General features: G+C 44.3%; 1 protein-coding gene and 1 long non-coding RNA gene across 10 annotated transcripts in view; one reads left to right on the top strand and one right to left on the bottom strand.

The window, feature by feature from the left end:
• Nucleotides 1-27875, top strand: part of uacab (uveal autoantigen with coiled-coil domains and ankyrin repeats b) — a 95858-nt gene that overhangs the window by 40037 nt on the left and 27946 nt on the right. The window contains exons 2-7 of the mRNA XM_052514248.1: nucleotides 1627-1757; nucleotides 11258-11346; nucleotides 12819-12883; nucleotides 16089-16146; nucleotides 19524-19594; nucleotides 19789-19895. Of these exons, the coding sequence (XP_052370208.1) occupies nucleotides 1627-1757; nucleotides 11258-11346; nucleotides 12819-12883; nucleotides 16089-16146; nucleotides 19524-19594; nucleotides 19789-19895 (521 nt within the window). The remainder of the gene's footprint in view (nucleotides 1-1626; nucleotides 1758-11257; nucleotides 11347-12818; nucleotides 12884-16088; nucleotides 16147-19523; nucleotides 19595-19788; nucleotides 19896-27875) is intronic.
• LOC127927629 (uncharacterized) lies at nucleotides 7957-9328 on the bottom strand. 9 transcript variants are annotated; one of them, XR_008128260.1, is made up of 3 exons: nucleotides 9028-9122; nucleotides 8518-8637; nucleotides 7957-8277 (listed from the first exon to the last, which is right to left on the bottom strand). It is a non-coding gene; the product is annotated as an uncharacterized LOC127927629 (long non-coding RNA). The 9 variants fall into 9 exon arrangements; XR_008128253.1 differs by lacking the exons at nucleotides 7957-8277; nucleotides 9028-9122 and adding exons at nucleotides 8313-8427; nucleotides 9293-9328; XR_008128254.1 differs by lacking the exons at nucleotides 7957-8277; nucleotides 9028-9122 and adding exons at nucleotides 8313-8427; nucleotides 9233-9268.

The following is a 27875-nucleotide window of genomic DNA, read 5'->3' as shown; positions in this document are numbered from 1 at the left end:
ATTGGGTTAGGACCTAGCTACTGGGGTTGGGTTAGGACCTAGCTACTGGGGTTGGGTTAGGACCTAGCTACTGGGATTGGGTTAGGACCTAGCTACTGGGATTGGGTTAGGACCGAGCTACTGGGGCTGGGTTAGGACCGAGCTACTGGGGCTGGGTTAGGACCAGCTACTGGGGTTGGGTTAGGACCTAGCTACTGGGGTTGGGTTAGGACCTAGCTACTGGGGTTGGGTTAGGACCTAGCTACTGGGCCTGGGTTAGGACCTAGCTACTGGGATTGGGTTAGGACCTAGCTACTGGGGTTGGGTTAGGACCTAGCTACTGGGGTTGGGTTAGGACCTAGCTACTGGGGCTGGGTTAGGACCTAGCTACTGGGATTAGGTTAGGACCTAGCTACTGTGGTTGGGTTAGGACCTAGCTACTGGGGCTGGGTTAGGACCTAGCTACTGGGGCTGGGTTAGGACCTAGCTACTGGGGCTGGGTTAGGACCTAGCTACTGGGGCTGGGTTAGGACCTAGCTACTGGGATTGGGTTAGGACCTAGCTACTGTGGTTGGGTTAGGACCTAGCTACTGGGGTTGGGTTAGGACCTAGCTACTGGGGTTGGGTTAGGACCTAGCTACTGGGGCTGGGTTAGGACCTAGCTACTGGGGCTGGGTTAGGACCTAGCTACTGGGGCTGGGTTAGGACCTAGCTACTGGGGCTGGGTTAGGACCTAGCTACTGGGGCTGGGTTAGGACCTAGCTACTGGGGCTGGGTTAGGACCTAGCTACTGGGGCTGGGTTAGGACCTAGCTACTGTGGTTCCTGAATACTGAGTCAGCATGGTGTTGAAACAGCAGGAAGGAATGAGCTGTGACTTACAGCTTCTTCTTCTCTCACTAACCTGAAGGAACTCTGTGAATCTGCCCTACATTTCCCCGGAGAATTCTTTCATCAACCCAGAGGCACAGTGGCCTGTTTTAACTCGTTATCAAGTTCCATTCTTTACGTTTTTAGTTTTGAACTTGCACTCTGATAATACTAATATGTATTAGGTACATGTTGACGCTTAATGTTGGAGGGAGACAAATTGAATGCAAAATAGGCCTATCATCTATGTGCAATATATATATCTTTGCCAGCCAGTGTGAGTTGAGTGAGAGGACAGACAGAGCGTCCTGTTGCAGTTTATTTATTTATTTTGACAAATTCCTTTGTGACGCGTGTTTACGTGTTGTTGTATCCAGGAACAGGCAGAGAACTGTCCTTTCTCGGTCTCTATGCAGGCTTTAGCCACAGCTTGCTGTTTTCTTGGATCCCTCTACTCCAGTGCCTGTGTTCTGTCCAAGAGGGGTCCTTTCTTGCAGAAGAACTAGCTGTTCCCATGCTCTGTGTCCAGGCACTCTCAGAAATGCTTTGCTTCAGAATGGAACCGCACTATCTTGGCATAAATCATTGAGGCTAACCTCAATCCAGTCTATAGTCCCTCTGGGAATTCTAGAAGTTATGTTTGAAATGTTGATCTGTCCAGACTCCTTGAATTATGACAAAGTGATGACCGTGGTGAGAATGAGTTTCCCTGACCCGTATGTTGTAAAGGCCAGGTATCTGTGTTGTGTTGACGTTGTGCCCTCTCTCTCTCTCCCAGAACACAGACTGGAACAAGTATGACGACCGGCTGATGAAGGCGGTGGAACGGGGCGAGGTGGACAAGGTGGCGGCCGTGCTCAGCAAGAAGGGCATCATCCCCACTAAGCTGGACATGGAGGGACGATCCGCGTGAGTAACGTGTGCTCACACAAACACTGCATCCATGCATGAACACATGCATACACGTATATACAGAAGTCTACAGACACACACAGTCCCACAGGAACATATGGACCAGTAAGCACTACACTATCCCACACAATAAATTGTCTCAACCAATAGCGCGAAATGTCTGGCAATGCAAACGGTCTCTCATTCCAAGCATAGTAAATAGCACTAGTCTCCTTGAAACTGCTAGGAATGCCAACATACTTGTCTGGTTCATTTATTAACTTCGAACAGTTGAAAACAGAGCTGAGAACTGTTGTAGTACTAGATAATGTTATTCAGCATATGGTCAGATGCTGGCCGCTCTCCGCTCCCCTATCACCTCTCTCCTCTCCCCACTCACCTCTCTTCTCTCGCCAGTCCTCTCTTCGCCCCCCCTCTCACGTCTCCCTTCTCACCCCTCTCCCACCCTGTTCTGAGATCATAGATATCAGTTGTCCTCCATGCCAGTCCCCATGTTGGGGAGGCTTGTGAAGCCACATTCAAACACCAAGTCTCCCCTCTGTATAGCTAGATACACACACATCCAGTCGACTGTGCCAGTAGAGAGTTCAGAGAACTCTGTGGTAAACTGTATGTCACACACTGCTTGATCTTACTGGCCTGGAGCGGCTGTCACTCTGGCCAGTAAGTGACTCAGAGCAAACAGATTTGAGCCACAGTTGATGTTTATGATACACAATGACAGTTGGGGAACATGCTGTAATTCAAGGGTCAGGTTGTCAAGAGTAAACTACTATTTTATCTAGAATGGTGGGTGGATGAAGTCGGGATGGCCAGTATTTTAGGATTTAAAACGTTGGGACCTTTTTTAGAATAGTTCTTTTTGGATGGCTCGCCACCGGCAATATTGGATCGGTTATGTGTCCTCTAAGAATGTCACCCATCCACCACTGGAAGGTCTATATAAAAGCTGTTAAGTCAGAATTGTTTTCCCGCCTGACATAAGTGTAACCAGATTCCAACGTTGGTGTTTTAGGTAGCTAGTCCCCCTCGGCTTAATTCCAGCTATGTGAAGTAGTCGCCAGTCTCTCTGATCCATGTGCTTCAGGTTCGTTTTGAGCCCCGGCTTTGTTGCGACCTCGATGGAGAGAACTGGACATTTCAGAAGCTGTGGGGCTGAGTATTTTCAGTAGTGTATGAAATTCTCCCACACCCGTGTCCGTGACACACTCGTGCACATACACACACACTCACTCACGCACACACACTTGCACACGTACACACATTCACTTGCGCACGTGCACACACCAAGGAGAGAAGGGCTCGTCTCATAATAAGGTGCTGGAATTTCTCAGGGCTAAATCAAGTGCGTCTGGCTGGCGTGGAAGACGCCACCCTGCATTACAGCGAGGAACTGGAGCTTGTTGTACTAAGCACTGTCCTGACACACGATGCTCACTGGTCACCTTCAATGTTGTTGGCTTAAAGACAACCGTGGCGAAAACAGAACCAGTTCTGTGTCAAACTGCGTCCACATCACATAAACTGCAGAATAAGGAAACCCTGGCTCACTGGTCACAACCATCTGTTGATTCAGCTTAGCCTTCGTTCTAATGTTATAACCTGGGCCATATATAACATCCTAATGTATAACCTGGGCCATATATAACATCCTAATGTATAACCTGGGCCATATATAACATCCTAATGTATAACCTGGGCCATATATAACATCCTAATGTATAACCTGGGCCATATATAACATCCTAATGTATAACCTGGGCCATATATAACATCCTAATGTATAACCTGGGCCATATATAACATCCTAATGTATGACCTGGGCCATATATAACATCCTAATGTATAACCTGGGCCATATATAACATCCTAATGTATAACCTGGGCCATATATAACATCCTAATGTATAACCTGGGCCATATATAACATCCTAATGTATGACCTGGGCCATATATAACATCCTAATGTATAACCTGGGCCATATATAACATCCTAATGTATAACCTGGGCCATATATAACATCCTAATGTATAACCTGGGCCATATATAACATCCTAATGTATAACCTGGGCCATATATAACATCCTAATGTATAACCTGGGCCATATATAACATCCTAATGTATAACCTGGGCCATATATAACATCCTAATGTATAACCTGGGCCATATATAACATCATAATGTATAACCTGGGCCATATATAACATCCTAATGTATAACCTGAGCCATATATAACATCCTAATGTATAACCTGGGCCATATATAACATCCTAATGTATAACCTGGGCCATATATAACATCCTAATGTATAACCTGGGCCATATATAACATCCTAATGTATAACCTGGGCCATATATAACATCCTAATGTATAACCTGGGCCATATATAACATCCTAATGTATAACCTGAGCCATATATAACATCCTAATGTATAACCTGGGCCATATATAACATCCTAATGTATAACCTGGGCCATATATAACATCCTAATGTATAACCTGGGCCATATATAACATCCTAATGTATAACCTGAGCCATATATAACATCATAATGTATAACCTGAGCCATACATAACATCATAATATATAACCTGGGCCATATATAACACACTATATGACCTGAGCCATACATAACATCATAATATATAACCTGAACCATACATAACATCCTAATGTATAACCTGGGCCATATATAACATCCTAATGTATAACCTGAGCCATACATAACATCCTAATGTATAACCTGAGCCATACATAACATCCTAATGTATAACCTGGGCCATACATAACATCATAATGTATAACCTGAGCCATACATAACATCCTAATGTATAACCTGAGCCATATATAACATCCTAATGTATAACCTGAGCCATACATAACATCCTAATGTATAACCTGGGCCATATATAACATCCTAATGTATAACCTGAGCCATACATAACATCCTAATGTATAACCTGAGCCATACATAACATCCTAATATATAACCTGGGCCATACATAACATCCCAATATATAACCTGAACCATACATAACATCCCAATATATAACCTGAACCATACATAACATCCCAATATATAACCTGGGCCATACATAACTTCCCAATATATAACCTGAGCCATACATAGCATCCTAATGTATAACCTGAGCCATACATAACATCCTAATATATAACCTGAGCCATACATAGCATCCTAATTTATAACCTGAGCCATACATAACATCCTAATGTATAACCTGAGCCATACATAGCATCCTAATATATAACCTGAGCCATACATAGCATCCTAATATATAACCTGAGCCATACATAGCATCCTAATTTATAACCTGAGCCATACATAACATCCTAATGTATAACCTGAGCCATACATAGCATCCTAATATATAACCTGGGCCATACATAGCATCCTAATATATAACCTGAGCCATACATAACATCCTAATGTATAACCTGAGCCATACATAGCATCCTAATGTATAACCTGAGCCATACATAACATCCTAATATATAACCTGAGCCATACATAGCATCCTAATATATAACCTGGCCCATACATAACATCCTAATGTATAACCTGGGCCATACATAACATCCTAATGTATAACCTGGGCCATACATAACATCCTAATGTATAACCTGGCCCATACATAACATCCTAATGTATAACCTGGCCCATACATAACATCTAATGTATAACCTGGCCCATACATAACATTTACATTTTAGTCATTTAACAGACGCTCTTAGTCAGCTCGGGGTTTGAACCTGCAACCTTTCGGTTACTGGCCCAACACTCTTAACCCTAATAACGTCATAATATATGACCTGGGCCACACAACATACCATCCTTGTGTGTGGTCACTTCTGTCTCCAGACAGACCTCAAAGCCACTGGAGGACGATGATGGACAGTAATCATGGTCTGCCTGTTCTGCCCTATGGGGAGGTTTAATTACTGGGTGTAATCCCTCATCTTTAATTTAGTGTGTTTTTATAATCCCTGATGTGTAATTTAGTTTCCTGGATTAGGCTCCCCAGTGTTGATCTAATGATATCACCTGTAATGAGTGCAGAGATCCACAGCTGAACAAATAGTGTGGCTGTATCTCCACATTGCACACGCTCATGATGTAGGCTAGGCAAGTCTTAGCTACTGCCCCTGATGAGGCGGCCTAGCCTAGCCTTAACTACTGCCCCTGATGAGGCGGGCTAGCCTAGCCTTAACTACTGCCCCTGATGAGGCGGGCTAGCCTAGCCTTAACTACTGCCCCTGATGAGGCGGGCTAGCCTAGCCTTAACTACTGCCCCTGATGAGGCGGGCTAGCCTAGCCTTAACTACTGCCCCTGATGAGGCGGGCTAGCCTAGCCTTAACTACTGCCCCTGATGAGGCGGGCTAGCCTAGCCTTAACTACTGCCCCTGATGAGGCGGGCTAGCCTTAACTAGCCCTAGCCTTAACTACTGCCCCTGATGAGGCGGGCTAGCCTTAGCTACTGCCCCTGATGAGGCGGGCTAGCCTAGCCTTAGCTACTGCCCCTGATGAGGCTGGCTAGCCTAGCCTTAACTACTGCCCCTGATGAGGCGGGCTAGCCTAGCCTTAACTACTGCCCCTGATGAGGCGGGCTAGCCTAGCCTTAACTACTGCCCCTGATGAGGCGGGCTAGCCTAGCCTTAGCTACTGCCCCTGATGAGGCTGGCTAGCCTAGCCTTAGCTACTGCCCCTGATGAGGCTGGCTAACCTAGCCTTAGCTACTGCCCCTGATGAGGCTGGCTAACCTAGCCTTAGCTACTGCCCCTGATGAGGCGGGCTAGTCTAGCCTTAGCTACTGCCCCTGATGAGGCGGGCTAGCTTTGAGTTAACTACTGCTCCCAGTCATTTGCACTTGTGATAGCTGATTAAGTGTTCGCGCAGAGGGAAGGGCCTCAGCTCCAGCTGGAGTTCAGTGAGTGGGGGTTCCTTGATTGTATGGAGCTGGGGATATTGATTTCCGTAGTTTTATATACCATTGGGCAGTGTTTCTCAATCCATTCCTGAACGGTCTCATGGTGTGTGCGTTTGTTCTAGCCCAGCACTAACACAACTGATTTCAACTAGTCACCTAATCACCTACACCTTGATTAGGCCTCATTAAATCAGCTGGGCTAAAACTAAAATGTGCAGGAATGGATATAGAAACAGGTCCTATACCAGCCCACATGATCCTCTCTACTCTGTCCGTCTCGAGATAAACACAGCCTCCATATCCTGTGTAGACTGGACGGACGGAGCTGAAAGACACTTAGGAGCCATCTGGTGCCAAGATGAAATGACATGTCTGTGCTCTCTAAATGACCCAGTGTCTGGTGTCTCACACGGAGTTAATGTCCCCCCCACACACACACACACACACACACACACACAGAGAGACGGGCCGTTTTCTCTCAGATCAAATCTAAATCCGTGTAATTACTCTGGACAAAGGGATAGTGAAAGAGCGAGAGAGGGACAGCTTAAAGGAGCGGTAGAAAGAGAGCGAGAGAGGGACAGCTTAAAGGAGCGGTAGAAAGAGAGCGAGAGAGGGACAGCTTAAAGGAGCGGTAGAAAGAGAGCGAGAGATGGACAGCTTAAAGGAGCGGTAGAAAGAGAGCGAGAGAGGGACAGCTTAAAGGAGCGGTAGAAAGAGAGCGAGAGAGGGACAGCTTAAAGGAGCGGTAGAAAGAGAGCGAGAGAGGGACAGCTTAAAGGAGCGGTAGAAAGAGAGCGAGAGAGGGACAGCTTAAAGGAGCGGTAGAAAGAGAGCGAGAGAGGGACAGCTTAAAGGAGCGGTAGAAAGAGAGCGAGACCTGTCATTCTATCAATCCAAACAAAAAGCTATCCGCACCTTGTGATGTCACATTTCCACCGCAGGTCAAATTAAAGTTCAGAGCCTCCATTAAAACAACATCTTCTTCTTCTGTGCTTTTGTGAGTTTCTATTATTTGATTTCCTGTGCCATTTCTCCCGTCAGACTGGTTTGGCACTTGGCACCTTTCGTGTCATTATGTTTAAGTCTGCAGTTATCTTCGTCTTGACCCCCTTCACCCTCCTCCTCCAGCCCACATACAGAAAATGTCAGCCTGTCAGTTATACTTTGAACAATCCCAGGATCCCAGATGGGTTTGAATAGGTCATTATACTCCCTGCTTAATGTGAGGAGGATTGATACAATTGAAGCCCTGTTTTACTTGAGCAACACTCAGAGGAGAGTTCTAGAAGGCCAGTTACACAAGCAGTGGTCGTGCAAGTCAAAGTGGAAGTCAGTGTATACAGTAGGCAATAGAGGCTTTGACCATGTGGAACTGTTACAACCATTCTATCATCTACTTTTGCAACTTAAAACGAGTATAATGTTTATATAAAGTTATTTTTGGCATTTATCACATCTCACACGTCCACCTAATGCAAAACCACCATACAGTACATACTGAAACCTCTTCTGACCATGCAGTACATACTGAAACCTCTTCTCGCCATGCAGTACATACTGAAACCTCTTCTCACCATGCAGTACATACTGAAACCTCTTCTCACCATGCAGTACATACTGAAACCTCTTCTCGCCATGCAGTACATACTGAAACCTCTTCTCGCCATGCAGTACATACTGAAACCTCTTCTCGCCATGCAGTACATACTGAAACCTCTTCTGACCATGCAGTACATACTGAAACCTCTTCTCGCCATGCAGTACATACTGAAACCTCTTCTCACCATGCAGTACATACTGAAACCTCTTCTCGCCATGCAGTACATACTGAAACCTCTTCTCGCCATGCAGTACATACTGAAACCTCTTCTCGCCATACAGTACATACTGAAACCTCTTCTCGCCATACAGTACATACTGAAACCTTTTCTCACCATGCAGTACATACTGAAACCTCTTCTGACCATGCAGTACATACTGAAACCTCTTCTCACCATGCAGTACATACTGAAACCTCTTCTCGCCATACAGTACATACTGAAACCTCTTCTCGCCATACAGTACATACTGAAACCTCTTCTCACCATGCAGTACATACTGAAACCTCTTCTCACCATGCAGTACATACTGAAACCTCTTCTGACCATGCAGTACATACTGAAACCTCTTCTCACCATGCAGTACATACTGAAACCTCTTCTCGCCATACAGTACATACTGAAACCTCTTCTTGCCATACAGTACATACTGAAACCTCTTCTCGCCATGCAGTACATACTGAAACCTCTTCTTGCCATGCAGTACATACTGAAACCTCTTCTCGCCATGCAGTACATACTGAAACCTCTTCTCGCCATGCAGTACATACTGAAACCTCTTCTCGCCATGCAGTACATACTGAAACCTCTTCTCGCCATGCAGTACATACTGAAACCTCGCCATGCAGTACATACTGAAACCTCTTCTCACCATGCAGTACATACTGAAACCTCTTCTCACCATGCAGTACATACTGAAACCTCTTCTCGCCATGCAGTACATACTGAAACCTCTTCTCACCATGCAGTACATACTGAAACCTCTTCTCGCCATGCAGTACATACTGAAACCTCTTCTCACCATGCAGTACATACTGAAACCTCTTCTCACCATGCAGTACATACCGAAACCTCTTCTCACCATGCAGTACATACTGAAGCTTCTGATTCTCAAAGACCAAAACACCGCCGTCCCAAAGCATCACTTCTTGATCCCAATAGCATTGTTGTGACATGGCAACAGTTTAGTTATTCAAACAGATTCCTGAATCCATTTGTACAACAAGACCAATGTTGTGCTTAGTTGGCGTGTCACCGGTTATCCACAGCGCTGCAGGCATATATATGGCTTACAGGGTCAAGGGTCAAGGTCTCCGGCTGCAGACTGAGTTTCTCAAGCACCATCAACGCAGCTTTTAATAACGGCGCCTGAGACGAGGTGTCAGGACGCCTGTCTCCTTGGAGGATCCTTCAAGGTTAATGCATAAACAAGTTGCGGGCTGTGAGGCGTATTGGTTTACAAACAGATGTTTTTCCCGTATGTGTGGGGCCGGGGGCATGGCTGGGGAAACTGACGGATGTGGGTCAGGAAGAGGGACACGGTCGATGTGTTAAGAGTGGCTAACAAGTGACCAACTAATCCAGGGTTTAGGTTGTTCAAACAAACCCAGGGATGTTAAGGGGCATATTTGTTGAAGATTTAAGTGACAAAGATGGAGGACTGTAAAAGAAAGAGGGGAAACGGGAGAATAGAGGATCAGGGATTAAACGGGAGAATAGAGGATCAGGGATTAAACGGGAGAATAGAGGATCAGGGATTAAACGGGAGAATAGAGGATCAGGGATTAAACGGGAGAATAGAGGATCAGGGATTAAACGGGAGAATAGAGGATCAGGGATTAAACGGGAGAATAGAGGATCAGGGATGAAACGGGAGAATAGAGGGTCAGGGATGAAACGGGAGAATAGAGGGTCAGGGATGAAACGGGAGAATAGAGGATCAGGGATGAAACGGGAGAATAGAGGATCAGGGATTAAACGGGAGAATAGAGGATCAGGGATTAAACGGGAGAATAGAGGATCAGGGATGAAACGGGAGAATAGAGGATCAGGGATGAAACGGGAGAATAGAGGATCAGGGATGAAACGGGAGAATAGAGGATCAGGGATGAAACGGGAGAAAGAGGGTCAGGGAGTAAACGGGAGGAAGAGGGTTAGGGAGTAAACGGGAGAAAAGAAGGTCAGGGAGTAAACGGGAGGAAGAGGGTCAGGGAGTAAACGGGAGAAAAGAGGGTCAGGGAGTAAACGGGAGGAAGAGGGTCAGGGAGTAAACGGGAGAAAAGAGGGTCAGGGAGTAAACGGGAGAAAAGAGGGTCAGGGAGTAAACGGGAGAAAAGAGGGTCAGGGAGTAAACGGGAGGAAGAGGGTCAGGGAGTAAACGGGAGAAAAGAGGGGAGAAAAGAGGTCAGGGAGTAAACGGGAGAAAAGAGGGTCAGGGAGTAAACGGGAGGAAGAGGAGGGAGTAAACGGGAGAAAAGAGGGTCAGGGAGTAAACGGGAGAAAAGAGGGTCAGGGAGTAAACTGGAGAAAAGAGGGTCAGGGAGTAAACGGGAGGAAGAGGGTCAGGGGATAAACGGAAAACAGTGTTAGTCATGTTTGCAGTAGTGTAGATAAGATCCTTTTCACGGTGATGATCATGACGGGTATTTGATAGCTTCGCTGCCTTAACAGTCCCTTATGGGTTGTTGGATCCCATTTTGTGTCTGTGAAAATGCTCTTCAAGAACTTGCCGTCCTGCTGCCTCAGTTTTTACGGGTCGAAGGTTTCTGCACCCAGAATGCTGATCTAGCCGATAGGGTTAGCCAGCATCAATTTACAGAGTTCTTTTCTCTGGCTCCATAATACACTCTTTCACTTCACCCTTCTCCAAGCCTCTCCAAACCTGCTCGTACTCCGACCTACTGCGCTTTCCCTCCCTTCACACGCTCTCTCCATCTCTCAACGCAGGTTCCACCTCTCTGCAACCAGGGGCCACCTGGACTGTCTCAATCTCATCCTGGGCCACAGCGTTGACCTCACGGCCACCGATGCCACCGGTGAGAGAAATAATAATACAGATGAAGTTCATGGTTATACATTTACATGTTAGTCATTTAGCAGACGCTCTTATCCAGAGAGACTTACATGTTAGTCATTTAGCAGACACTCTTATCTAGAGAGACTAACATGTTAGTCATTTAGCAGACACTCTTATCTAGAGAGACTAACATGTTAGTCATTTAGCAGACACTCTTATCCAGAGAGACTTACATGTTAGTCATTTAGCAGATGCTCTTATCCAGAGAGACTTACATGTTAGTCATTTTGCAGACGCTCTTATCCAGAGAGACTTACATGTTAGTCATTTAGCAGACGCTCTTATCCAGAGAGACTTACATGTTAGTCATTTAGCAGACGCTCTTATCCAGAGAGACTTACATGTTAGTCATTTAGCAGACGCTCTTATCCAGAGAGACTTACATGTTAGTCATTTAGCAGACGCTCAAATCCAGAGAGACTTACAGTAGTGAGTGAATACATTTTTGTACTGGTCCCCCATAACCCTGGCATTGCAAGCACCTATGCATGGTGCGCTACAGAACAGTCCATAGGATAGCGTTTCCACCAAGTCCGTCTTTGGTGAAATCTTTCTAAGGGACGTGGATGTCGATTTAAGGCAGCCTCTTCCAGAACACAAATATAAAGGCAACATGCAATAATTTCATTAATTTTACTGAGTTAAAGTTCATATGAGGAAATCAGTCAATTTAAATAAATAAATTAGGCCCTAATCTATGGATTTCACTTGACTGGGAATACAGATATGCATCTGTTAGTGACAGATATCTTACAATAGAATGGGCCTCAGGATCTCATCATGGTATTTTTGTCCTTTCAAATTGCCATTGATAAAATGCAATTGTGTTCGTTGTCTGTAGTTTATGCCTGTCCATACCATAACCCCACTGCCACCATGGGGCACTCTGTTCACAATGTTGATATCAGCAAACCGCTGGCCCGCACAATGCCATACACGTGGTCTGCGGCTGTGAGGCCGGTTGGACGTACTGCATAATTGTCTAAAACGATGTCAATTATCTGGCAACCGTTCTGGTGGACATTCCTGCAGTCAGTATGCTAATTGTACACTCCCTCAAAACATGAGACATCTGTGGCATTGTGTGACAAAACTGCACATGCTAGTGGCCCTTTATTGTCCCCAGCACAAGGCACACCTGTGTAATGATCATGCTGTTTAATCAGCTTCTTGATATGCCACATCTGCCAGGTGGATGGATTATCTTGGCAAAGGAGAAATGCTCACGAAGAGGGATGTAACCAAATTTGTGCAAATCATTTGAGAGAAATAAGATTTTTTGTGCGTATGGAACATTTCTGGGATGTTTTATTTCAGCTCAGGAAACATGGGACCAACACAAGACATGTTGCGTTTATATTTTTGTTCAGTGTAGATTATGGAAGATATTGATTTTGTGTATTGCTGATCTCCTGAGTTGTTTTCTTGCAGGTAAAAACGCCCTTCATCTAGCTTCCAGAAATGGCCAGTCGCTTTGTGTGCAGAAGCTATTGCAGGTACAGTCACTTAAAACAACGGCCTCCATTCACATTAACTTACCTGTGTTATCTGTGCATCATGAAACGGATATCTGACCGAAATGTGCCGCAACGTACTTTTGGGGCTTAGTTGCCAGGTGTCAGGGGTGGTTTCAGATTAAATCTAGTCCAGGACTAAAATGCCAAAATGACCAAAAACACAAAAATTACCAAAAGTATGTGGACACCCTTTCAAATGAGTGGATTCAGCTATTTCGGACACACCGTTGCTGACAGGTGTATAAAATAGAGTGCGTAGTCATGCAATCACCATAGACAAACATTGGCAATAGTTTCCCGTATTTGAAGAGATCTTTGAGCTATTTGAATTTCATTGTGGTATCGTCATAGGATGCCACCTTTCCACAAGCTAATCATATTTCTGCTCTGCTAGAGCTGCCTTGGTCAACTGTAAGTGCTGTCATTGTGAAGTGGGAAAATCTAAGATCAACAACGGCTCAGCTGCGAAGTGGTAGGCAACACAAGCTCACTGTCGAGTGCTGAAGCACACATCGCCTAAAAATCACCTGTCCTCGGATTGCAACACTCCCTACCAAGTTCCAAACTGCCTCTGGAAACAATGTCAGCACAATAACTGTTTTTCGGGAACGTCATGAAATGGATTTCCATGGCCGAGCAGCCGCACGCACACAAGCCTAAGATCACCATGCGCAATGCCAAGTGTCAGCTGGAGTGGTGTAAAGCTCGCCGCCATTAGACTCTGGAGCAGTGGAAACACGTTCTCTGGAGTGATGAATCACGCTTTACCATCTGCCAGTCCGACGGACGAATCTAGGTTTGGTGGATGCTAAGAGAACGCTACCTGCCCGAATGCATAGTGACAACTGTAAAGTTTGGTGGAGGAGAAATAATGGTTTGGGACTGTTATTCATGGTTTGGGCTAGTCCCCTTAGTTCCAGTGAAGGGAAATCTTAACGCTACAGCATACAATGACATTCTAGATAATTCTGTGCTTCCAACTTTGTGGCAACATTTTGGGAAGTTTCAGCATGATAATGCCCCTGTGTACAAGTAAGGTCCATACAGAAATGTTTAGTCGATCGGTGTGGAATAACTTTACTGGCCTGCACAGAGCCCTGACCTCAACCCCATCAAACACCTTTGGGATGAATTGGAATGCTGACTGCGAGCCAGGCCTAATCGCCCAAAATCTGTGCTCAACGGGGCGGCAGGGTAGCCTAGTGGTTCGTGTTGGACTAGTAACCGGAAGGTTGCAAGTTCAAACCCCTGAGCTGACAAGGTACAAATCTGTCGTTCTGCCCCTGAACAGGCAGTTAACCCACTGTTCCCAGACCAGTTAACCCACTGTTCCCAGACCAGTTAACCCACTGTTCCCAGACCAGTTAACCCACTGTTCCTAGACCAGTTAACCCACTGTTCCCAGACCAGTTAACCCACTGTTCCCAGACCAGTTAACCCACTGTTCCCAGACCAGTTAACCCACTGTTCCCAGGCCGTCATTGAAAATAAGAATGTGTTCTTAACGGATCTTGCCTAGTTAAATAAAGGTAAAATAAATAAAAACCTCACTAATGCTCTTGTGGCTGAATGGAACCAATGCCCACAGCAATGTTCCAACATCTAGTGGAAAGCCTTCCCAGAAGAGTGGAGGCTATTATAGCAGCAAAACGCCATATTAATGCCCATGATTTTGGAATGAGATGTTTGATGAGCAGGTGTCCACATACTTTTGGCCATGTGATGAACTGTACATTCTCTCTGTTCTTTGAGGAATAACATTTTTGTTGGTTTTACTCGCCAGACATCAGCTGCAGTGATATTGAAACATGTTTGAAATATATTTGATCTGTTTACAGTGACTAAATTGTGCAATTGTAGGCTGAATGGTTGTTGAAGAACGCTGTTTTTGTTTGGCATAGCCCCAGATAGGGCAACAGTAGCCCCTGATAGGGCAACAGTAGCCCCAGATAGGGCAACAGTAGCCCCAGATAGGGCAACAGTAGCCCCTGATAGGGCAACAGTAGCCCCTGATAGGGCAACAGTAGCCCCTGATAGGGCAACAGTAGCCCCTGATAGGGCAACAGTAGCCCCTGATAGGGCAACAGTAGCCCCTGATAGGGCAACAGTAGCCCCTGATAGGGCAACAGTAGCCCCTGATAGGGCAACAGTAGCCCCTGATAGGGCAACAGTAGCCCCTGATAGGGCAACAGTAGCCCCTGATAGGGCAACAGTAGCCCCTGATAGGGCAACAGTAGCCCCTGATAGGGCAACAGTAGCCCCAGATAGGGCAACAGTAGCCCCAGATAGGGCAACAGTAGCCCCAGATAGGGCAACAGTAGCCCCTGATAGGGCAACAGTAGCCCCTGATAGGGCAACAGTAGCCCCTGATAGGGCAACAGTAGCCCCTGATAGGGCAACAGTAGCAGCCTGTTGAGTTGCTATTAATTTATGTGTTTACAATAAGGCCCTGTGTTCAAACAAGCCACCGGCCACATTAAGTGCCGCCCCCCCTGAAAGGAATGGCAGCTTACCAGCGGGGGTGTTGGTCGTGTTGACAAGGCTGCCCTCTCCCAAACCATGCCGTCATCGCGCTTGACATAGCAACCCAACTCCCGGGCCGAGGGGAAAATCCTACTTGCCCCCCGACCCCCACTAGAGGTGTAGAATTCCATGCCCCCCCCGTAGCTGTTATCTGACCTGGCTACTCGTTTTGGGACCTTGTTGCTAGAGAGAGCAGGGTTTTTCTAGTGGGCCCTGAGAAGGCCTGAGCTAGGAGACCTTAAAGGCCTGCTGTTGGCATTGAGCCTTAAACAGCTCTCTTGGCTGTCAATGCTACAGCATTATTATCAGCCTCTGTCTGACTGACTGTCTCTGTCTGTGTGAGATGATATCACAGTGAACACTACGTTGATAGGATTACGTGACCCTGCTGCAGAGACTCATCCAATTGGAGATGCAGATGCCATCCTCAAAGTCGGGACTCGGACGGGATTGAAACGACTCGTTGTATAGCAAAGCTATACCAAAACATTTCTCCCCTGAATGTTGCCATCCTGTTGTATATTAATAGACCTAAGGGATTGCTCCCACAGTGTTCTTTTGAGAGATGCAAACAGAAATGTAAGAAGAGTTTTGTCAGGGTGAGTGGCTCATGTTTTTAAGAGGCGTATTACATTTGAGGATTATTTGTGTGGTTTTGCAGCACAACTGTCCTGTGGGGAATGTGGACTTGCAGGGGAGGACCGCTCTACATGACGCTGGTGAGAAACAGTTAGGATCCTCCTCTCCTCTGTCATTACAGTAGATGCCTTTTACTTCTCTACTTCCTCTAATCTGGTGTAATGAGCTGCCCAAGAGATCCTAAGGAACAATGGCAGACAGATGTACACACCAGAGTCGGTACATAGATGTGCTTTGAATTGAAGATTGATGACCCAATGCAGTATTACACTGTACGACATTCACTTCACATATATTATGACAGGTTCCTGATTGAATGATAGGAACATGATAGAATGATAGAATGATAGGAACATGATAGATTGATAGAATGATAGGAACATGATAGATTGATAGGAACATGATAGATTGATAGAATGATAGGAACATGATAGATTGATAGAATGATAGAATGATAGAATGATAGGAACATGATGGAATGATAGGAACATGATGGAATGATAGGACCATGATGGAATGATAGGAACATGATGGAATGATAGGAACATGATGGAATGATAGGAACACAATATGATTCTGATAGATTGATATGACCATGATGGAATGATAGGAACATGATAGGATTGCTGATAGATTGATAGGACCATGATGGAATGATAGGACCATGATGGAATGATAGGAACATGATGGGATAGGAACATGATAGGATTCTGAACATAGATTGATAGGACCATGATGAAATGATAGGAACATGATAGGAACATCTTGATTGAATGGATTCTGATAGATTGATAGGACCATGATGGAATGATAGGAACATGATAGGAACACGATACGATTCTGATAGATTGATAGGACCATGATGGAATGATAGGAACATGATAGATTGATAGGAACATGATAGGGATAGGTTCCTGATCCTGATTGCTAGGAACATGATAGGAACATAGGAACATGATAGATTGATAGGAACATGATAGATTGATAGAATGATAGGAACATGATAGATTGATAGAATGATAGGAACATGATAGAATGATATTATCTTGATTGAATGATAGGAACATGATAGATTGATAGGATCCTGATAGATTGTTAGGAACATGATGGGATCCTGATGGATTTCTAGGAACATGATAGGTTGATAGGAACATGATAGAATGATAGTATCTTGATTGAATGATAGGAACATGATAGATTGATAGGATCCTGATAGATTGTTAGGAACATGATGGGATCCTGATGGATTGCTAGGAACATGATAGGTTGATAGGGACATGATAGATTGATAGGAACATGATAGGTTCCTGATAGATTGATAGGAACATGATAGGTTCCTGATAGATTGATAGGAACATGATAGGTTCCTGATAGATTGATAGGAACATGATAGGTTCCTGATAGATTGATAGGAACATGATAGGTTCCTGATAGATTGATAGGAACATGATAGATTGATAGGTTCCTGATAGATTGATAGGAACATGATAGGTTCCTGATAGATTGATAGGAACATGATAGGTTCCTGATAGATTGATAGGTTCCTGATAGATTGATAGGAACATGATAGGTTCCTGATAGATTGATAGGTTCCTGATAGATTGATAGGAACATGATAGGTTCCTGATAGATTGATAGGAACATGATAGGTTCCTGATAGACTGATAGGAACACGATAGATTAACACGTCTGCTCTTCAGTAATATGATCAGATTTTCTTGAGTGTTCTCCACTTCCGATGCTTGAAGAGATGATTTACTCTGATATAGAAGTGGCCTGTCAATACTACAGGAGCTCAATATGAGCTGAGCAAAGTCATTTAAGGCAAATATGAACACCAACACCCCATTGTGGCTCTTTGTTGTGCTGTACAACAACCTCCACTACATTGGAATCACATATAGATTCACCTGTTGCACACATGTTTATCCTTACCGTACCTCTGCATGCGAGATGTAAACGTGCCAGGGTGAATGCCTGCTGCACAGGCTTAATTTCTCATTACTATACCAGTCCTGTACTGAGCTCTGTGTTCATTACTATACCAGTCCTGTACTGAGCTCTGTGTTCATTACTATACCAGTCCTGTACTGAGCTCTGTGTTCATTACTATACCAGTCCTGTACTGAGCTCTGTGTTCATTACTATACCAGTCCTGTACTGAGCTCTGTGTTCATTACTGTACCAGTCCTGTACTGAGCTCTGTGTTCATTACTATACCAGTCCTGTACTGAGCTCTGTGTTCATTACTATACCAGTCCTGTACTGAGCTCTGTGTTCATTACTATACCAGTCCTGTACTGAGCTCTGTGTTCATTACTATACCAGTCCTGTACTGAGCTCTGTGTTCATTACTATACCAGTCCTGTACTGAGCTCTGTGTTCATTACTATACCAGTCCTGTACTGAGCTCTGTGTTCATTACTATACCAGTCCTGTACTGAGCTCTGTGTTCATTACTATACCAGTCCTGTACTGAGCTCTGTGTTTATTACTATACCAGTCCCCTACTGAGCTCTGTGCTCATTACTGTACCAGTCCTGTACTGAGCTCTGTGTTCATTACTATACCAGTCCTGTACTGAGCTCTGTGTTCATTACTATACCAGTCCTGTACTGAGCTCTGTGTTCATTACTATACCAGTCCTGTACTGAGCTCTGTGTTCATTACTATACCAGTCCTGTACTGAGCTCTGTGTTTATTACTATACCAGTCCTGTACTGAGCTCTGTGTTCATTACTATACCAGTCCCCTACTGAGCTCTGTGCTCATTACTATACCAGTCCCGTACTGAGCTCTGTGCTCATTACTATACCAGTCCTGTACTGAGCTCTGTGTTCATTACTATACCAGTCCTGTACTGAGCTCTGTGCTCATTACTATACCAGTCCTGTACTGAGCTCTGTGTTCATTACTATACCAGTCCTGTACTGAGCTCTGTGTTCATTACTATACCAGTCCTGTACTGAGCTCTGTGTTCATTACTATACCAGTCCCGTACTGAGCTCTGTGCTCATTACTATACCAGTCCTGTACTGAGCTCTGTGTTCATTACTATACCAGTCCTGTACTGAGCTCTGTGCTCATTACTATACCAGTCCTGTACTGAGCTCTGTGTTCATTACTATACCAGTCCCCTACTGAGCTCTGTGCTCATTACTATACCAGTCCCGTACTGAGCTCTGTGTTCATTACTATACCAGTCCTGTACTGAGCTCTGTGTTCATTACTATACCAGTCCTCTACTGAGCTCTGTGCTCATTACTATACCAGTCCCCTACTGAGCTCTGTGTTCATTACTATACCAGTCCCCTACTGAGCTCTGTGTTCATTACTATACCAGTCCTGTACTGAGATCTGTGTCCATCATTTTGATGGCAAGAACCTGGAATGATGAAGGCACTGCTGTCCGTTTGCTTGATGACGTGAAATAATGGTTTATTTTTGTGTGTCCAAGTGATGGCAGGCTGCTCCTCGAGCGTCAAACTACTGTGTGACAGCGGGGCCTCTGTAAACGCAAGTGATTTTGTGAGTATTGTTGTCCAATTCATTCACACCTATGCTGCTCTACATTTATCCTTAACGGACTACTGTAGTAATGAGATAATCATGACAGCCGTGAATCACTAGCTCTGTTCTCTGTGTGTGTGTGTGTGTGTGTGTGTGTGTGTGTGTGTGTGTGTGTGTGTGTGTGTGTGTGTGTGTGTGTGTGTGTACTGCAGGATGGGCGGACTCCTCTGGTGCTGGCTACCCAGATGTGCCATCCACACATCTGCCAGCTGCTGTTGGAGCGAGGGGCCGACATCGCCATCCGTGACAAACAGAACAAGTAAGCTGGTCCACAAAGCATCACAGCTAGCTACTAAATGAAATGTATTCAAAGCTTCACTTGTTATTCACTTACAGTGTGTATTGATGGGGTTCAGTTACAGTGTGTATTGATGGGGTTCAGTTACAGTGTGTATTGATGGGGTTCAGTTACAGTGTGTATTGATGGGGTTCAGTTACGGTGTGTATTGATGGGGTTCAGTTATTGATGGGGTTCAGTGTGTATTGATGGGGTTCAGTTACAGTGTGTATTGATGGGGTTCAGTTACAGTGTATTGATGGGGTTCAGTTGATTGGGGTTCAGTTACAGTGTGTATTGATGGGGTTCAGTTACATTGATGTGTGTGTATTGATGGGGTTCAGTTACAGTGTGTATTGATGGGGTTCAGTTACAGTGTGTATTGATGGGGTTCAGTTACAGTGTGTATTGATTGATGGGTTCAGTTACAGTGTGTATTGATGGGGTTCAGTTACAGTGTGTATTGATGGGGTTCAGTTACAGTGTGTATTGATGGGGTTCAGTTATTGATGGGGTTCAGTGTGTATTGATGGGGTTCAGTTACAGTGTGTATTGATGGGGTTCAGGGGTATTGATGGGGTTCAGTTACAGTGTGTATTGATGGGGTTCAGTTACAGTGTGTATTGATGGGGTTCAGTTACAGTGTGTATTGATGGGGTTCAGTTACAGTGTGTATTGATGGGGTTCAGTTACAGTGTGTATTGATGGGGTTCAGTTACAGTGTGTATTGATGGGGTTCAGTTACAGTGTGTATTGATGGGGTTCAGTTACAGTGTGTATTGATGGGGTTCAGTTACAGTGTGTATTGATGGGGTTCAGTTACAGTGTGTATTGATGGGGTTCAGTTACATTGTGGGGTGTATTGATGGGGTTCAGTTACAGTGTGTATTGATGGGGTTCAGTTACAGTGTGTATTGATGGGGTTCAGTTACAGTGTGTATTGATGGGGTTCAGTTACAGTGTGTATTGATGGGGTTCAGTTACAGTGTGTATTGATGGGGTTCAGTTACAGTGTGTATTGATGGGGTTCAGTTACAGTGTGTATTGATGGGGTTCAGTTAGTTATTGATGGGGTTCAGTTACAGTGTGTATTGATGGGGTTCAGTTACAGTGTGTATTGATGGGGTTCAGTTACTGTGTATTGATGGGGTTCAGTGTGTATTGATGGGGTTCAGTTACAGTGTGTATTGATGGGGTTCAGTTACAGTGTGTATTGATGGGGTTCAGTTACAGTGTGTATTGATGGGGTTCAGTTACAGTGTGTATTGATGGGGTTCAGTTACAGTGTGTATTGATGGGGTTCAGTTACAGTGTGTATTGATGGGGTTCAGTTACAGTGTGTATTGATGGGGTTCAGTTACAGTGTGTATTGATGGGGTTCAGTTACATTGATGTATTGATGGGGTTCAGTTACAGTGTGTATTGATGGGGTTCAGTTACAGTGTGTATTGATGGGGTTCAGTTACAGTGTATTGTATTGATGGGGTTCAGTTACAGTGTGTATTGATGGGGTTCAGTTACAGTGTGTATTGATATTCAGTTACAGATGGGGTTCAGTTACGGTGTGTATTGATGGGGTTTACAGTTGGGGTTCAGTTACAGTGTGTATTGATGGGGTTCAGTTACAGTGTGTATTGATGGGGTTCAGTTACAGTGTGTATTGATGGGGTTCAGTTACAGTGTGTATTGATGGGGTTCAGTTACAGTGTGTATTGATGGGGTTCAGTTACAGTGTGTATTGATGGGGTTCAGTTACAGTGTGTATTGATGGGGTTCAGTTACAGTGTGTATTGATGGGGTTCAGTTACAGTGTGTATTGATGGGGTTCAGTTACAGTGTGTATTGATGGGGTTCAGTTACAGTGTGTATTGATGGGGTTCAGTTACAGTGTGTATTGATGGGGTTCAGTTACAGTGTGTATTGATGGGGTTCAGTTACAGTGTGTATTGATGGGGTTCAGTTACAGTGTGTATTGATGGGGTTCAGTTACAGTGTGTATTGATGGGGGGTTCAGTTACAGTGTGTATTGATGGGGTTCAGTTACAGTGTGATGGGGTTCATTGATTGGGGTTCAGTTACATTGATGGGGTTCAGTTACAGTGTGTATTGATGGGGTTCAGTTACAGTGTGTATTGATGGGGTTCAGTTACAGTGTGTATTGATGGGGTTCAGTTACAGTGTGTATTGATGGGGTTCAGTTACAGTGTGTATTGATGGGGTTCAGTTACAGTGTGTATTGATGGGGTTCAGTTACAGTGTGTATTGATGGGGTTCAGTTACAGTGTGTATTGATGGGGTTCAGTTACAGTGTGTATTGATGGGGTTCAGTTACGGTGTGTATTGATGGGGTTCAGTTACAGTGTGTATTGATGGGGTTCAGTTACAGTGTGTATTGATGGGGTTCAGTTACAGTGTGTATTGATGGGGTTCAGTTACAGTGTGTATTGATGGGGTTCAGTTACAGTGTGTATTGATGGGGTTCAGTTACATTGATGGGGTTCAGTGTGTATTGATGGGGTTCAGTTACAGTGTGTATTGATGGGGTTCAGTTACAGTGTGTATTGATGGGGTTCAGTTACAGTTACAGTGTGTATTGATGGGGTTCAGTTACAGTGTGTATTGATGGGGTTCAGTTACAGTGTGTATTGATGGGGTTCAGTTACAGTGTGTATTGATGGGGTTCAGTTATTGATGGGGTTCAGTGTGTATTGATGGGGTTCAGTTACAGTGTGTATTGATGGGGTTCAGGGTTCAGTTACAGTGGGGTTCAGTTACAGTGTGATTGATGGGGTTCAGTTACAGTTTGTATTGATGGGGTTCAGTTACAGTGTGTATTGATGGGGTTCAGTTACAGTGTGTATTGATGGGGTTCATTACAGTGTGTATTGATGGGGTTCAGTTACAGTGTGTATTGATGGGGTTCAGTTACAGTGTGTATTGATGGGGTTCAGTTACAGTGTGTATTGATGGGGTTCAGTTACAGTGTGTATTGATGGGGTTCAGTTACAGTGTGTATTGATGGGGTTCAGTTACAGTGTGTATTGATGGGGTTCAGTTACAGTGTGTATTGATGGGGTATTGATGGGGTTCAGTTATTGATGGGGTTCAGTGTGTATTGATGGGGTTCAGTTACAGTGTGTATTGATGGGGTTCAGTTACAGTGTGTATTGATGGGGTTCAGTTACAGTGTGTATTGATGGGGTTCAGTTACAGTGTGTATTGATGGGGTTCAGTTACAGTGTGTATTGATGGGGTTCATGTGTGGGGGTTCACTTACAGTGTGTATTGATGGGGTTCAGTTACAGTGTGTATTGATGGGGTTCAGTTACAGTGTGTATTGATGGGGTTCAGTTACAGTGTGTATTGATGGGGTTTCAGTTACAGTGTGTATTGATGGGGTTCAGTTACAGTGTGTATTGATGGGGTTCAGTTACAGTGTGTATTGATGGGGTTCAGTTACAGTGTGTATTGATGGGGTTCAGTTACAGTGTGTATTGATGGGGTTCAGTTACAGTGTGTATTGATGGGGTTCAGTTACAGTGTGTATTGATGGGGTTCAGTTACAGGTGTGTATTGATGGGGTTCAGTTACAGTGTGTATTGATGGGGTTCAGTTACAGTGTGTATTGATGGGGTTCAGTTACAGTGTGTATTGATGGGGTTCAGTTATGGGGTTCAGTTACAGTGTGTATTGATGGGGTTCAGTTACAGTGTGTATTGATGGGGTTCAGTTACAGTGTGTATTGATGGGGTTCAGTTACAGTGTGTATTGATGGGGTTCAGTTACAGTGTGTATTGATGGGGTTCAGTTACAGTGTGTATTGATGGGGTTCAGTTACAGTGTGTATTGATGGGGTTCAGTTACGGTGTGTATTGATGGGGTTCAGTTACAGTGTGTATTGATGGGGTTCAGTTACAGTGTGTATTGATGGGGTTCAGTTACAGTGTGTATTGATGGGGTTCACTTACAGTGTGTATTGATGGGGTTCAGGGTTACAGTGTGTATTGATGGGGTTCAGTTACAGTGTGTATTGATGGGGTTCAGTTACAGTGTGTATTGATGGGGTTCACTTACAGTGTGTATTGATGGGGTTCAGTTACAGTGTGTATTGATGGGGTTCACTTACAGTGTGTATTGATGGGGTTCAGTTACAGTGTGTATTGATGGGGTTCAGTTACAGTGTGTATTGATGGGGTTCAGTTACAGTGTGTATTGATGGGGTTCACTTACAGTGTGTATTGATGGGGTTCAGTTACAGTGTGTATTGATGGGGTTCAGTTACAGTGTGTATTGATGGGGTTCAGTTACAGTGTGTATTGATGGGGTTCAGTTACAGTGTGTATTGATGGGGTTCAGTTACAGTGTGTATTGATGGGGTTCAGTTACAGTGTGTATTGATGGGGTTCAGTTATTGAGTGTGTATTGATGGGGTTCACTTACAGTGTGTATTGATGGGGTTCACTTACAGTGTGTATTGATGGGGTTCATGTTACAGTGTGTATTGATGGGGTTCATGGGGTTACAGTGTGTATTGATGGGGTTCAGTTACAGTGTGTATTGATGGGGTTCAGTTACAGTGTGTATTGATGGGGTTCAGTTACAGTGTGTATTGATGGGGTTCAGTGTGTATTGTGTGTATTGATTGGGGGGTTCAGTTACAGTGTGTATTGATGGGGTTCAGTTACAGTGTGTATTGATGGGGTTCAGTTACAGTGTGTATTGATGGGGTTCAGTTACAGTGTGTATTGATGGGGTTCACTTACAGTGTGTATTGATGGGGTTCAGTTACAGTGTGTATTGATGGGGTTCAGTTACAGTGTGTATTGATGGGGTTCAGTTACGTGTGTATTGATGGGGTTCAGTTACAGTGTGTATTGATGGGGTTCAGTTACAGTGTGTATTGATGGGGTTCAGTTACAGTGTGTATTGATGGGGTTCAGTTACAGTGTGTATTGATGGGGTTCAGTTACAGTGTGTATTGATGGGGTTCAGTTACAGTGTGTATTGATGGGGTTCACTTACAGTGTGTATTGATGGGGTTCAGTTACAGTGTGTATTGATGGGGTTCAGTTACAGTGTGTATTGATGGGGTTCAGTTACAGTGTGTATTGATGGGGTTCAGTTACAGTGTGTATTGATGGGGTTCAGTTACAGTGTGTATTGATGGGGTTCACTTACAGTGTGTATTGATGGGGTTCAGTTACAGTGTGTATTGATGGGGTTCAGTTACAGTGTGTATTGATGGGGTTCAGTTACAGTGTGTATTGATGGGGTTCAGTTACAGTGTGTATTGATGGGGTTCAGTTACAGTGTGTATTGATGGGGTTCAGTTACAGTGTGTATTGATGGGGTTCAGTTACAGTGTGTATTGATGGGGTTCAGTTACAGTGTGTATTGATGGGGTTCAGTTACAGTGTGTATTGATGGGGTTCAGTTACAGTGTGTATTGATGGGGTTCAGTTACAGTGTGTATTGATGGGGTTCAGTTACAGTGTGTATTGATGGGGTTCAGTTACGGTGTGTATTGATGGGGTTCAGTTACAGTGTGTATTGATGGGGTTCAGTTACAGTGTGTATTGATGGGGTTCAGTTACAGTGTGTATTGATGGGGTTCAGTTACAGTGTGTATTGATGGGGTTCAGTTACAGTGTGTATTGATGGGGTTCAGTTACAGTGTGTATTGATGGGGTTCACAGTTATTGATGGGGTTCACTTACAGTGTGTATTGATGGGGTTCAGTTACAGTGTGTATTGATGGGGTTCAGTTACAGTGTGTATTGATGGGGTTCAGTTACAGTGTGTATTGATGGGGTTCAGTTACAGTGTGTATTGATGGGGTTCAGTTACAGTGTGTATTGATGGGGTTCAGTTACAGTGTGTATTGATGGGGTTCAGTTATTGATGTTCACTTACAGTGTGTATTGATGGGGTTCACTTACAGTGTGTATTGATGGGGTTCAGTTACAGTGTGTATTGATGGGGTTCACTTACAGTGTGTATTGATGGGGTTCACTTACAGTGTGTATTGATGGGGTTCAGTTACAGTGTGTATTGATGGGGTTCACTTACAGTGTGTATTGATGGGGTTCAGTTACAGTGTGTATTGATGGGGTTCAGTTACAGTGTGTATTGATGGGGTTCATTTACAGTGTGTATTGATGGGGTTCAGTTACAGTGTGTATTGATGGGGTTCAGTTACAGTGTGTATTGATGGGGTTCAGTTACAGTGTGTATTGATGGGGTTCACTTACAGTGTGTATTGATGGGGTTCAGTTACAGTGTGTATTGATGGGGTTCAGTTACAGTGTGTATTGATGGGGTTCAGTTACAGTGTGTATTGATGGGGTTCAGTTACAGTGTGTATTGATGGGGTTCACTTACAGTGTGTATTGATGGGGTTCAGTTACAGTGTGTATTGATGGGGTTCAGTTACAGTGTGTATTGATGGGGTTCACTTACAGTGTGTATTGATGGGGTTCAGTTACAGTGTGTATTGATGGGGTTCAGTTACAGTGTGTATTGATGGGGTTCAGTTACAGTGTGTATTGATGGGGTTCACTTACAGTGTGTATTGATGGGGTTCACTTACAGTGTGTATTGATGGGGTTCAGTTACAGTGTGTATTGATGGGGTTCAGTTACAGTGTGTATTGATGGGGTTCAGTTACAGTGTGTATTGATGGGGTTCAGTTACAGTGTGTATTGATGGGGTTCACTTACAGTGTGTATTGATGGGGTTCATTGATGGGGTTCAGTTACAGTGTGTATTGATGGGGTTCACTTACAGTGTGTATTGATGGGGTTCAGTTACAGTGTGTATTGATGGGGTTCAGTTACAGTGTGTATTGATGGGGTTCAGTTACAGTGTGTATTGATGGGGTTCACTTACAGTGTGTATTTATGGGGTTCACTTACAGTGTGTATTGATGGGGTTCACTTACAGTGTGTATTGATGGGGTTCAGTTACAGTGTGTATTGATGGGGTTCAGTTACAGTGTGTATTGATGGGGTTCACTTACAGTGTGTATTGATGGGGTTCACTTACAGTGTGTATTGATGGGGTTCACTTACAGTGTGTATTGATGGGGTTCACTTACAGTGTGTATTGATGGGGTTCAGTTACAGTGTGTATTGATGGGGTTCAGTTACAGTGTGTATTGATGGGGTTCAGTTACAGTATGTATTGATGGGGTTCAGTTACAGTGTGTATTGATGGGGTTCATTACAGTGTGTATTGATGGGGTTCACTTACAGTGTGTATTGATGGGGTTCAGTTACAGTGTGTATTGATGGGGTTCAGTTACAGTGTGTATTGATGGGGTTCAGTTACAGTGTGTATTGATGGGGTTCAGTTACAGTGTGTATTGATGGGGTTCAGTTACAGTGTGTATTTATGGGGTTCACTTACAGTGTGTATTGATGGGGTTCACTTACAGTGTGTATTGATGGGGTTCACTTACAGTGTGTATTGATGGGGTTCACTTACAGTGTGTATTGATGGGGTTCACTTACAGTGTGTATTTATGGGGTTCAGTTACAGTGTGTATTGATGGGGTTCACTTACAGTGTGTATTGATGGGGTTCAGTTACAGTGTGTATTGATGGGGTTCACTTACAGTGTGTATTGATGGGGTTCAGTTACAGTGTGTATTGATGGGGTTCACTTACAGTGTGTATTGATGGGGTTCAGTTACAGTGTGTATTTATGGGGTTCACTTACAGTGTGTATTGATGGGGTTCAGTTACAGTGTGTATTGATGGGGTTCAGTTACAGTGTGTATTGATGGGGTTCAGTTACAGTGTGTATTGATGGGGTTCACTTACAGTGTGTATTGATGGGGTTCACTTACAGTGTGTATTGATGGGGTTCACTTACAGTGTGTATTGATGGGGTTCACTTACAGTGTGTATTGATGGGGTTCAGTTACAGTGTGTATTGATGGGGTTCAGTTACAGTGTGTAT

This window comes from Oncorhynchus keta, unplaced genomic scaffold, assembly GCF_023373465.1.
Source record: "Oncorhynchus keta strain PuntledgeMale-10-30-2019 unplaced genomic scaffold, Oket_V2 Un_scaffold_1597_pilon_pilon, whole genome shotgun sequence".
Taxonomy (NCBI): domain Eukaryota; kingdom Metazoa; phylum Chordata; class Actinopteri; order Salmoniformes; family Salmonidae; genus Oncorhynchus; species Oncorhynchus keta.
This window is presented reverse-complemented; position numbering and strand designations above follow the sequence as displayed.